This window comes from Macrotis lagotis, chromosome X (genome assembly GCF_037893015.1).
Source record: "Macrotis lagotis isolate mMagLag1 chromosome X, bilby.v1.9.chrom.fasta, whole genome shotgun sequence".
NCBI lineage: Eukaryota > Metazoa > Chordata > Mammalia > Peramelemorphia > Peramelidae > Macrotis > Macrotis lagotis.
In genome coordinates this window covers 108,163,114-108,176,070 of record NC_133666.1, presented here as the reverse complement: position 1 = coordinate 108,176,070, position 12,957 = coordinate 108,163,114, and the positions used below count along the sequence as shown (strand labels likewise).

The window sequence follows — 12,957 nt, the reverse complement described above, 5'->3', positions numbered from 1 at the left end:
TACTTATTATTATTATTATTATTATTATTATTATTTAAGGCAATGGGATTAAGTGACTTTTCCAAGGTCATACAGCTAGGTGATTATTAAGTGTCTGAGACCGGATTTGAATTCAGGTCCTCCTGACTCCAGGGCTGGTGCTCTATCTACTGCACCACCTAACTAAGGGTTATTGTTTAGGGTTAGAGTTAGGGTTACTAGAATTATCCACATTAAAAATATAAATATAAATATATATATATATGTATGTGTGTGTGTATATGTATACATATATGTATACATATATGTATATATACATATATATATACACACACACATACATATATATGTGTGTGTGTGTGTATATACATATATATATCTCCATCCTTGTTTGGTCTGGTTTTATAGCCCTTTGGTCATAGTTCCACATTGCTCTATAGAGTTGTTGAATCCTTTCACAACTCCACCAGTATATTAATGTTTCATTTTCCCTGTATCTCTTCCAACATTGGTTATTTTCTTTCTGTCTTATTAACCAATCCAATAAATTTAAGATAGTACCTCAGGATTGTACCACACCTCATTTCTCCTAACCATAATAGGTTACTTAGGTTAGACTACTTTGGTTTACATTTCTCTTGTTATTAGTGATTTGGAGCATTCTTTTTTTTTTTTTTTAATAAATTATTTATTTATTTTTTGAGTTTTACAATTCTCCCCCCCCACCTCCCACAGAAGGCAGTCTGTTAGTCTTTACATTGTTTCCATGCTATGCATTGATCTAAATTGAATGTGTTGAGAGACAAATCATATCCTTAAAAAAAATTTAAGAGACAGCAAGATTACATAAAAAGATAACTTTTTTTTAAAATTAAAAGTCATATTCTTTGGTTTTTGTTCCAACTCCACAATTCTCTGGTTACAGATGGTATTCTCCATTACAGATAACACAAAATCGTTCCTGATTATTGCACTTATGAAATGAGCAAGTCCATTAAGGTTGATCATCATCCCCATGTTGCTGTTATGGTGTATGTTCTTCTGGTTCTTCTCATCTCGCTCAGCCCTCCAGGCTTCTCTGAATTCCCATCCCTCTTGGTTTATAATAGAACAGTGGTGTTCCATTACGTATATATATATACCACAGTTTGTTTAGCCATTCCCCAATTGATGGACATTCACTCAATTTCAAATTCTTTGCTACCACAAATAGAGCCACTAAGAATATTTTTGTACAAGTGATGTTTTTCCGTTTTTCAAGATCTCTTCCGGGTATAGACCTAGTAGTGGATCAAAGGTATGCATATTTTTATTGCTCTCTGGGCGTAATTCCAAATTGCTCTCCAGCAGGCTTGGATGAATTCACAGCTCCACTAACAATGTATTAGTGTCCCAGATTTCCTATATCCCTTCCTATCATTGTCCTTTCTGGTCATTATTGGCCAGTCTGAGAGGTGTGAAGTGGTACCTCAGAGATGCTGTAATTATTTGAATTTTTCTAATAAGTAATTATTTAGAGCTATTTTTCATATGACTATGGATAGCTTTGGTTTCCTCATCTATAAATTGCCTCCACATATCCTTTTGACTATTTGTCAATTGGGGAATGACTTTTTTTTTTGACTCAGTTCTCTATATATTTTAGGAATGAGGCCTTTGTCTGAAATGCTAGTTGTAAAAATTGTTTCCCAATTTACTACATTTCTTTTGATCTTGGTTATAGTGGTTTTTGTCTGTGCAAAAGCTTTTTAATTTAATGTATTCTGAATTATTTGGTTTGTTTTTAATGATGTTCTCCATCTCTTCTTTGGTCATAAACTGCTTCCTTTTCCATATATCTGGTAGGTAAAGTATTCCTTGATCTCCTAGTTTGCTTATATTGTCTTTTATGTCTAAATCCTGTATCCATTTTGATCTTATCTTGGTATAGGGTGTGAGGTGTTGGTCTAATCCAAGTTTCTACCTTACTAACTTTGAATTTTCCCCAACAGTTTTTATCAAAGGAGAGTTTTTTATCCCAAAAGCTGGACTCTTTGGGTTTATCAAACAGCAGATTGCTATAATCATTTCCTGCTATTGCACCTAGTCTATTCCAGATCCATCACTCTTATCTCTTAGCCAAAACTTAGAAAGTTTTGATGACTGATGCTTTATAATATAGTTTTAGATCTGATAGGGTTTTGCTTTTTTCATTAAATACCTTGAAATTCTTGACTTTATTTTTTGGAGCATTCTTTTATAGGATTGCCATTAAGAGTTTATTGTTCTTTTGAGATCTCTTTGATCATAAGCTTTGACACTTATTGTGACTGACCCTTATCCTAAGTGCATTAATTTTGTTTGTACAGAAGCTTTTCAGCTTCACATAATCAATATGATCTTTAAAGTTAGGTATCCACTTAAAATTTATTGTGGTATATTGTATAAGCCTAATTTCTTCCAGGTTACTAAGCAATTTTTATTTACATAGAGAATTCCTTAGAAATTTGTTTTTAAAAAAAGAATTTTGTCTTTTTAGTTTATTGCACACTGGGGTTTTGACTTTTTCTGAAACACAATGGTTTCTTTTTCCATATAAAATATGAATATTCATCAAGTTGCATTTATTTCTAAAATGGTTATTGCTATCACATGTTTCTGTTATGCCTCATGATTGATTTTTTACTTGGATTTACTTGATGCATGGGATTGACTCTTATTTACATATACTTTGAAACATTTGAGCTTAAAATAGGATTTTTGTTGCCTTTAGTAACACATAAATAGAATATGTACTGAGAATGCTGAATTTTGCCTTTTTAAAAAAATTAATACAAACCTTATAAACCAACAGGAAAAAGTCCCAAATAGTAATTTACTTATATTCTATTAGATTGAAGAAGTAAAGCAAGCTTTCAGAGTGAAGCGAGATGAAGAGGATAATAGACTGCAGAGAATAAGTAACACTCGTAAGATGATTGATGATTGGCAAAGTGAAATTGAGGCCATAGGAAGCTGTGAGAGTCTTCAGTCCCAACTTGATTCCATTAATGATAATCTAAAACAGGTGCATGAGGAAAAGTCAGCAATTGATGTAGAAATTAATGAGAGAATAAAAGAGATGGAAAACCTAAAGAAAGATGAACAAAGTAAGTTTATTAAAACTCTGCAAAAGTATGTATATATACTTGATTACTATATTCAAATGAAGACTATATTATTTTCCCACATCTGTTTTATATAAAATCTGTAATCCACTGTCATTTTCATGTGTTAAATATTTTTTTTAGTTTCTACTATGAGGCAGGTACTGTGCTAAGCAATGAAAGTACAAAGAAAGGCAAAAGACAGCTCCAACTCTCAAGGAACTCACAATCTAAAGGGGAAGACAACATGCAAATAACTAATCAAAAATATGTGTACAGAGTAAATGATTATAGCTTCATTGGGAGGGCAGCAGGATTAATTAGGAAATATAATTTAGGAAAGCTTTTTGTGGGAAGATGAGATTGCAGGAATCCAAATGACAATCGTGAGGAATGAGATAATTCCAAGCAGAAGAGACAGCTACTAAAAATGACTACATTCTAGAGATGTAGTGCCCTGTGTAAGGACAAACAAAGAGGCAAATATTACTGCATCACAGAGTACATTGGGTGTTTTAAGAAGACTATAGGAAGGGACCAGGTTATGAAGGGTTTTAAAAATCAATAATTTTATATTTGATTTTTGAGGGGACAGAATCATTGGAATTTATTGAGTGATGTGATCAGACATCTGCTTTAAGATCACTTTGACAGCTAAATGAAGGATAGACTAGAGTGAGGAGAGACTTGTTTCAGAGAAACTAACCATGAAAGCTATTACACTATTCTAGGAATGAGGAGTTGAGGGCTTGTACCACGGTGGTTGCAGTGTCAGCAAAGGAGAGTGTTTATGAGAAATGTTACAAAATTGTACTTGGCAACAAATTGGCAAGTCTTAACAATTGTTAAGAGTGAGGAATTAGGGGTGGGTAGGTGGTACAGTGCACCTGCCCTGGAGTTAGGAGTACCTGAGTTCAAATGTGGCCTCAGACACTTAATAATTACCTAATTGTGTGGCCCTGGGCAAGCCACTTAATCCCATTTGACTTGCAAAAACCTTAAAAAAAAAAAAGAGTGAGGAAGAGGACTACTAGGTTAGGAGAGTGGTAATTTTATTTTCTATTTATTAAATTTACCTGTGGAACAAGTACAATGATACATGTACTGTCCTTAACAAATGTTTGATAAATAGCTTAATTAACTAACTATGCTTTTCAGAGGCATAATGCTTTATTTTTGTTTTTCAAAAATAGCTATAACTGCTCGTATTGTATGCCTTGATAACTTATTGAATCAAAGGGAAGAGAAATTGAGAATGAGATATCGTGATACACATGATGCTGTTATGTGGCTAAGAAAAAATAAACATAGATTTAAGAAAACTGTTTTTGAACCCATAGTGCTCATGGTAAGAGAATCTGCTCACTTTAAGAACATCTCATTTTGTCACTATTGTAATTGATATTTTTGTTATATTGACATTTTTAGAAAACTGATTTCTTGTTTATCCGCAATCATACTTCTTGCCACTTGTAACAAATTTTAATCTTGAATTAAGCTTTAATGCATTGCTTCTCACACCTTGATAATCACTGAGATCTTCACTTTAGCATATAGCAAGTAGTGCAATAATTGGTGCTCATAACAATGACCCTGAAATGTCAAGATTAGATTTTGTTTATGTTGTGTTTAATTAGGGAAATATATAGTATGTTTACCTATTTCAACTGTAATTTAAAAATATAGTCAAGTATATGTTTTATTGATGTATCAAATTCACTTATGTGGATTAACCTGTGATAGTTAGTCTTAGATAAATAGAATATTGTGTTTGGGTAATAATACATAAAATAGATTAGAGAATAATGATTTGCATAAAAAGACATTTTCTTACAGAAGAATTTACTAAACTTCATTAAAATCAGAAGTTCTTAACCTGAGGTCCATGAATTTTTAAAAATATATTATAATTAATTTCATTATAATTGTTTTCATTTGTTTTACTATATGTTTCCTTTTGTGTAATTAATAATATTATTCAGGGGAAAAAAAAGGATGCCAAAGTGGGTCCATGATTCACATAAAGACTAAGAACTACTGGTTCAAAATAGGCCATTAGTTTTCCTTCAGTATTGGACATGTGAAATATAATTGTATTTTATATTGATCACATTTTTATTTATAGTTTATATTCAAAGTAATTTGTCTCTTTTGCATATATTTAATTTATATTAATGATAAGTATCCTTATCATGTGCTCTCTATATACAGATACATGTTTCTAACTTTAATTCAAGGCACATCTGCAATAAAGTTAAATATTACTTGGAAAGAAAATGACATTTGGAAGACTTTGAGACATTTTACAAGTACCTTAAATTTTAAATAAGTCTTGGAAAGTGATTCTCATTAAGTCTCCATAGCAATATAGAATCAGGTAGAAATATTATTAAAATGTTTAACTTAACTGGAGTTTGACATCCTATTGTCATCTTTTTTTCCTGTCTTTTCTCATCAACATGGGTGTCACATTTATTATTTAAGTAAAATTAAATTTTATTTTGGGGAGAAATTCATGATATATCTTACTTTTTTTTTTTTAATCCACTACATTGACTATAAACTCCATTCTCTCCATATAGTGACCCTGCCCCTAGCACAGGACTTGGCCAAACAGCAGGTATTGAGTAAATATTGAATAAATACCAAGAGATTAAATGTCATATTCAATTTATATCTTCCTGTATATTGTCAAGTTTAGGGAAATTTTCAGTAGCTGTATGTATTTATTAAAAACTTATTTTTATAGAGGTATTGCATGCACTTACATTTTTTTAATTGATCGAGAACATATACTCAATGGGAACTTAATGTATATACCCTGATGGTAAAACATTGGTCTAAGACCGATCCTATAATCATTTGCTTATAGAGCCTTGGATTTGTCTTTTTCATAAATTATTTAGCCAAATTCAAGAATATGCTTGATGAATTAAATTGTAATTGCCAGCCTAAACAAGAATTATTTTCAAATATAGAGCCTTAAATCATCAACTATTTCTTCTAGTACCTTTTACCTTTAATACTTCATTTATAGAGTTACTGTTTTTTAAATATTTTGGTAGTCATAAATATATTAATCCTTTTCTTGATTTAGATTCATGTGAAAGACTATAAAAATGCCAAATATATTGAAAATCATATACCATCAAATGATTTGAGATCTTTTGTGTTTGAAAGTCAAGAAGACATGGAGTATTTTCTCAAAGAGGCAAGTATTTCGTGATATAATACTTTGAACAACTGAGTGGATGTTTTCAATTTTCAGACTTCAGAGAATGCCTAAGAACCAGAATTTTATTTTTCTTACCAAGGTAGCATGATGTAATTAACTTTATCAGGGAATAGTTTATAGATTCTCTTGAATTTGCTTGTCTTCTCCCTTTGTTTATCATTAATTTAATGCTTTAAGGACCTTTGATTTTATTTTTATGAGTATTGCCCAAGCTTGTGATGATTGCAACACATTGCATATTGTAACATTATTATAGGATAATATTTGTGGAACTGTCAGTTGATCATCAAATATTTATTAATTAACCTAGTGTATGCCAGGCATTCTGCCAGAGATACAAAGAAAGGTAAAAGACAGTCCCTATTCTCATGAAAGAACAAGCTTCTGCTCTCCTGTTTCTCTTTTCTTCTCCTTACCCTCCCCTGGTTATAATTACTCTTTTCTTTCAACCTTCTGTTGGAATTTGTTTTGCTTCTAATCCCTCATCAAGTCTACTTCTGCTTTCCCTGTTACATTTAATATATCTCTACACCTAATTCTTTCTGTATGTTTGTATACATATATTTTTATATTTGTGTATATATATGTATGTATTTTTACATTAAAAAGACACACACGCACACACACACACACACAGAGTGAGGCAACTAGGTGCTGCAGTGGATAGAGAGCTGTCCTAGAGTTAGGTGGCCCTGAATTCAAATTAGACCTTGATACAAGCTATGTGACCCTGGGCAAGTTACTTAACCCTATGTGCCTCCATTTCCTCGTATGTTAAATGAGCTGGAAAAGGAAATAGCAAACCTCTCAAGTTTCTTTTCCAGAAACCCCCAAATGGGGTCACACACAATCAGACATAACTAAATAACTAAAAGAGTGTGTGTGTGTGTGTGTGTGTGTGTGTGTGTGTGTGTGTGTGCGTGCTGTGTGTGTGCTGTGTGTGTGAGTTCAGAACTCCTTTGCCCAGTTCAGATAAGAATGTATTATTCATTTACAGTCAACTCTAAACTCTGTCCGTTTAACTTTCATGATTTAGTAAATTAGTTTACACTTTTATATTGACAATTATATTCGTCCAGTTATTCTCAGTAAAGAAAAATTATAAGAGTGATGCTTGCAAGTTTGGAGCAATTGATAATCTAGGCTGTTTTATAAACCTACATTATAAAGAGCACCCCATACATTTGTAATCTCTTCCCCCCTCCCTCCTGCCGAAGTCCTTCTGATGTATTTTTAGAGCTTTATCAGTATGTTTGTGGAGGATATAGACTCTTCAGCATCCTAACACTGTCTGACTTAAAAACCTTTGTATTTTTTAAAGCATTACACCTGGATCTCCTTTCTGGAGTCAAAACAAATTTAGTCCTTCTCTCCTATGTTTGAAGATAGCTGTTAAATCCTCCCAGTTCATTTTTTCTTCACATTGAGTATCCCAGCTCCTTCAACCTGTTCTCATATATTATAAATTCCAAACTTTGTACCTTCCAGATTATCTTCCCTGGATCCTTTTCAGCATATTATCTTTCTTCCTAAAATGGGATGGCCAGAACTGATCACTAATACACTAGATGTAGGTTGCCCAGAGTAGAGTACAGTGACATTCATTATTGTGGTGCCTCTTGAAGCTAAGATTGCATTTGTTTTCTTGTTCCTTTATAACATTCCTGACAAATTGCAGTAGGAGTAGGAGAATTCTATACCTTTTGCCTCTGGTTCCTCTTCTCCCGTTTCTCAGTCTTGTGCAATTTGATTTAAACCCTATCATTCAACCAAAACTTGAAATTGTTTTCTTCAGAATTAACAGTAATTTCTTAATTAGCAAATCTTTCTTGAGTTCTCTAGAGGAATTTGTTAATCACTTGGATACGACCTCACTTTCCTAGGTTTTTCATAACACTGCTTTTACTTTTCTGGCCTTTCACATGCAGGTTTATCTCCTATTACACACCTCCTGACTATGCATGCATATGTCTTTTGAGCTTTCTTCGGTTTTTTGTCCTTAATAGTATTTGATGACCTCTTTAGCTTTCATGAGCTTAATTATCATTTTTGTGAAGATGAATGAACAAATGAAAAAGCATGTAAATGATGCTAACATCTGGGAAGACAAATAGAAGGAAGATAGTTACTGTTCTTTAGAAGCTCTCATAGTCTAATAAAAAGACTGTATGTATTAGAGAGTTCAACTGAAGAGAAATGCCCAATGGTGTTAGAGTTCACTGGCAAGGTAGATATTTGTCATTTCCAGTGTTCGTGTTATATCTTTTTCTGATGTTAAGCCATTTGATAGTGCCAAAGACGTTGTAATGATTGCTTAATAGGAGAGAGCATTTTGTACCAATTTCAGAGGCGCCTGCCCATTTCACCTTTGCAACCTTTAAATGCCCCTTTCTCTCCTTTGACTGTTATTACCACTCTGATATAGGATCTCATCCACACCTAGCCTGCTGGTGGGTCTATCGGCCCCCAAAATATCCTTCATTCAGTTGCCAACATGATTTTACTAAAACAAGACCAGTCGAGGCGGCTAGGTGGCATAGTGGATAAAGCACCGGCCCTGGAGTCAGGAGTACCTGGATTCAAATCTGGTCTCAGACACTTAATAATTACCTAGCCCTGTGGCCTTGGGCAAGCCACTTAACCCCGTTTGCCTTGCAAAAAACAAAAAAAAAAACAAAAAACAAGACCAGCCATATCATACCCATAAATACTCAATAAACTCTAGAGGCTCTGTGTAGTTTCCAGGTTGAAATGTAAAATGCTCTATTTGGCCCTTAAAGCCCTTTATAAGCACATTTCCTGCCCCTACCACTTATATTTATACTTCTTTATACCAGTGGTATCAAACTGAAATAGAACCACAAATTAATGTTATCTTTGTTACATTTTTATTTATTTTGTTAAAACATTTATTTCCTTGTGGTCTCTCCTTTTGGATTGTGAGCTCTTTGAGCACAGAGACTGTCTTTTACTTCTTTTTTGTATCCCTTTCACTTAACACAATGCCTGTAACATATTAGGGCTTAATAAATATTTGTCTGATTGATATACATGTAGAATGCTAAGTTATACTTCAGCTCTTGAATGGAACTATTGATAAGAATACTTATTTCAACAATCCATATAGCAGTGCATCATATCAGTCCCATCTGTGGGATTCTTTTGCTTGTCCTTAATGGAACATCACATGCAATGAGGATACTCTAGATGCTTTCTCAAAAGATATAAGAGTAAAGCAAAGATACCCACTTTCCCCATTAATATTTGATACAGTTCTGGAAATGCTGTCAGTAGCAGAGAAAGAAATTTAAGGGCATAAAAATAGAGGATAAAGCTACTGATGACAAGATGATTTATTAGGAAGTCTGGAGTAATGAGCAAATATATTATTGAGAAAATTAATAATTTCAGCAAAGTTGCAGGCTACAAAATAAATCCACAAAAAACAACATTTATATAAAACAACAATAATAATAATGCCCAAGAAGTAATACTAGAAAAGGAAATTCATTCAAAATAAATGTATCAAATATTTGAGGGATCAGTCTACTAACTTACATAAAATACTTATATAGATTCCATTGCAGATTGCTCCTTAAAGAATTGCAGAACAGTTTAAATAGCTGGAGGAATATTTGGTGCTTATAGTTAGGCTAGGCCAATAAAATAAACATACCAATACAACTGGTTAATTTGTTTATAATGCTATACCAAACTACCAAAGAGGTTTATTATAGAATTAAAAAAACTAATAATAAAATTCATTTGGAATAATAAAGAATATGATGAAATAATAATAAAGGATATGATGAAAAAAGGTAGTAAGAAGGAACATCACTTCCAGATCTCAAAATATATTATAAAGTAATCGTTAAAAATCATTTGTTTTAGTTTTAGTAAAAGAAAAGTAGATTAGTGGAACATAATAGAAAAGAATTAGCCATACTGGAATTCAATAATCTACTGTTTGATAAATCTGAAAGCAAAATTATTTAGGAAAGAATTCTCTGGTGCCTTATACCATTTTTCATAGTAAATTCAAAATGGTTATATATGACTTTAAGTGTTAAAGTTCACAACATAAAAAATTAGAAGAGAAAGAAATCATACTTTTCATAGTTTTATAATCAATGAGATAGTGTTGAGGCAGTTAGATATAACTTTGATTACATAAAAACTTCCACACAAAGTTAATGTGCTTAAGTGAGGAATGGTTGATGCAAGGAAATCTGTATCATATTTCTCTGGTAGGAGTTAATAGCCATGATAAATATGTGTGTGTGTGTGTGTGTGTGTGTGTGTGTATTATTATTATTTAAAAACATTCCCCAATAGATAATGATCAAAGAATATGAATGAACGGTTTTCATAAAAACCCTTGTAAATATCACTAATAAGAGAACTGTAAATCAAAACAACACTGAGGTTTCATCTCACACCTAGTAAATTGGCAAATATGACAAATGATGGAAATGGCCAGTAATATAAAAGTTGTAGGAAGATAGACAATCTGGCCCTATTGTGGATAGATATGCCAATCCATATAAAAACAGTCAGTACAAATGGAAAGCAATTTGGAATTATGCAAATAAGCAAGGAAAATGTCTAAGGAGGTCATTGTGGGGGGGATAAAAGAACTCATATGCTCCAAAGTATTTACAGCAGCACTTTTTTTGTGATAGTAAATATATGGAAACAATTAAATTGTGGTACATTGATGTATTGCAATATTGCTATGCTGTAGGATATGACATATATGGTAAATAAAAAGAAGCATGGCAAAAATCTATATGAACTAATGTAAAGTTAATTAAAAAGAGCCAATAAAACAATATACACAATGACTTTGCATTGTAAATGGAAAGAACAGCAACCACAAATCAAACTGACAATTATCAAAAATAAGCATGTGGGAAGATAACTTTACAGAAATGCAAGATCTACCAGTGTGGAACATTGCATACATGTTCAATTTTTTTATTGTATTGATTGGTTTTGTTGGGTTTATATTTTAGTTTCCTCCTTTTTCTTTAAAAAATGTTATATAAAATATGGTTCTTTTACTTTAAAAGTGAAGTTCATTTATTATTAAAAATATTTTTTTGCAAATCTTATTTTTCACCAATTTGTTGTCATCACTTCTAAATATTCTGGGAAAGACTTTGCATAACTGGGTCTCTCTTAAAGTTGTTTTACCCTTAACTGCCTTTCTCTGTTTTATGAGATTTCATTGCTCATAATATTCTATAATCCATTCTTAAGATTTTACAAATACTCTTAATTGATAATCTGTTTTTGTTATAAAGTTGATTTTATCATTTTAATGATTGTTTTGAAATTGCATCTTAAGAATGTTTTGCTTTCCTACAATCTAGATGCGGGACAGTTACAAATTAAAAGTAAATGCTGTTTGTATTCCCAGTATAGTATATGCAGACAGAGTACCGACAAGGTCTCTTAATGATCTAAAGTAAGTATTTGAAATTATTTCTAATTTTGAACCATATTTATGTCATAAATGTTTTTAAGTATTATTTACAATTTAAAAACTTGGGAAAATATATTTCATAATATACACTAGCCAATCTAAAAATCTAAGAACATTTTGTTGGTAATTTTTGTATTCATTAGGAAATATGGTCTTTTTTCTTATCTGCGAGAGTTGTTTGATGCACCTCAATTTGTGATGAGTTACCTTTGCTACCAGCATCATGTTCATGATGTCCCTGTAGGAACAGAAAAGACCAGAGCAATAATTGAACAGGTAAGGAGGTCTTTATACTTTCAGGGGGGGACTTTATTTCCCCTAGCATTTTTTTTTATTTTGTCAAGGCAGTGTGATTAAGTGGCTTGCCCATGGTCACACAGCTAAGTAATTATTTACTGTCCGAGTTTGGATTTGAACTCAGGTCCTTTCTGACTCTAGGGCCAGTGCTCTGTTCACTGTGCCACCCTGACTGCCCTTATGGGGGGACTTCATAGTGAATGATATATACTGGAAATAGCATTCAGAACAGTAAGATACATAAACAACCTTAGTTTTTGTCTGTAAGTGTTTTTTTTATTTTCAGATATCAAATACAAGGACTAATGGTTAAAATTGACAGCATGAAGGGGTGAATGGTTTACCTGGATTAAATAATAGCTAGTAATTTTAGGTTAACGGATTGAACATAAAACTTCACCTAGAACACTTTGCCTTTTTTTCTTTCTCAGTAAATGTCTCTAGATTATCTTGATTGTATAGTTGAAAAGCATACATTGTTGAATTTTCAGAATCTAAATTGTTTTCTAAATAATATGTAGATTTGAAATGATGGAAGGTATAAAATCACACAGGCAATACCATTCTTTTATATGTGAATGTCTACCGCTACTATGAAAACATATCCCTTGATGGAACAGCTAATTTAAACTGCCTTCCTTGTCACCACCACCCTGGCTCTTAATCTAGACCCACATGCATATACATATACCTCTACATATGCACCTCAGTTCACATACACACACACTCCCATACCCACACACATCTTTTCTCCCCATCTTTTATTGATCATAGTAATAATAAATACTTCTGTCTTGCTCACAGAACCATCTCTTTCAGAACCCTCAAACAAA

The 12,957-nt window shown here is 32.4% G+C and overlaps 1 protein-coding gene across 1 annotated transcript in view; it reads left to right on the top strand.

Moving 5' to 3' along the window:
- The window catches only part of SMC5 (structural maintenance of chromosomes 5), a 68,567-nt gene that overhangs the window by 30,287 nt on the left and 25,323 nt on the right, over positions 1-12,957 (top strand). The window contains exons 9-13 of the mRNA XM_074205256.1: positions 2,852-3,107; positions 4,298-4,452; positions 6,202-6,315; positions 11,715-11,809; positions 11,971-12,103. Of these exons, the coding sequence (XP_074061357.1) occupies positions 2,852-3,107; positions 4,298-4,452; positions 6,202-6,315; positions 11,715-11,809; positions 11,971-12,103 (753 nt within the window). The remainder of the gene's footprint in view (positions 1-2,851; positions 3,108-4,297; positions 4,453-6,201; positions 6,316-11,714; positions 11,810-11,970; positions 12,104-12,957) is intronic.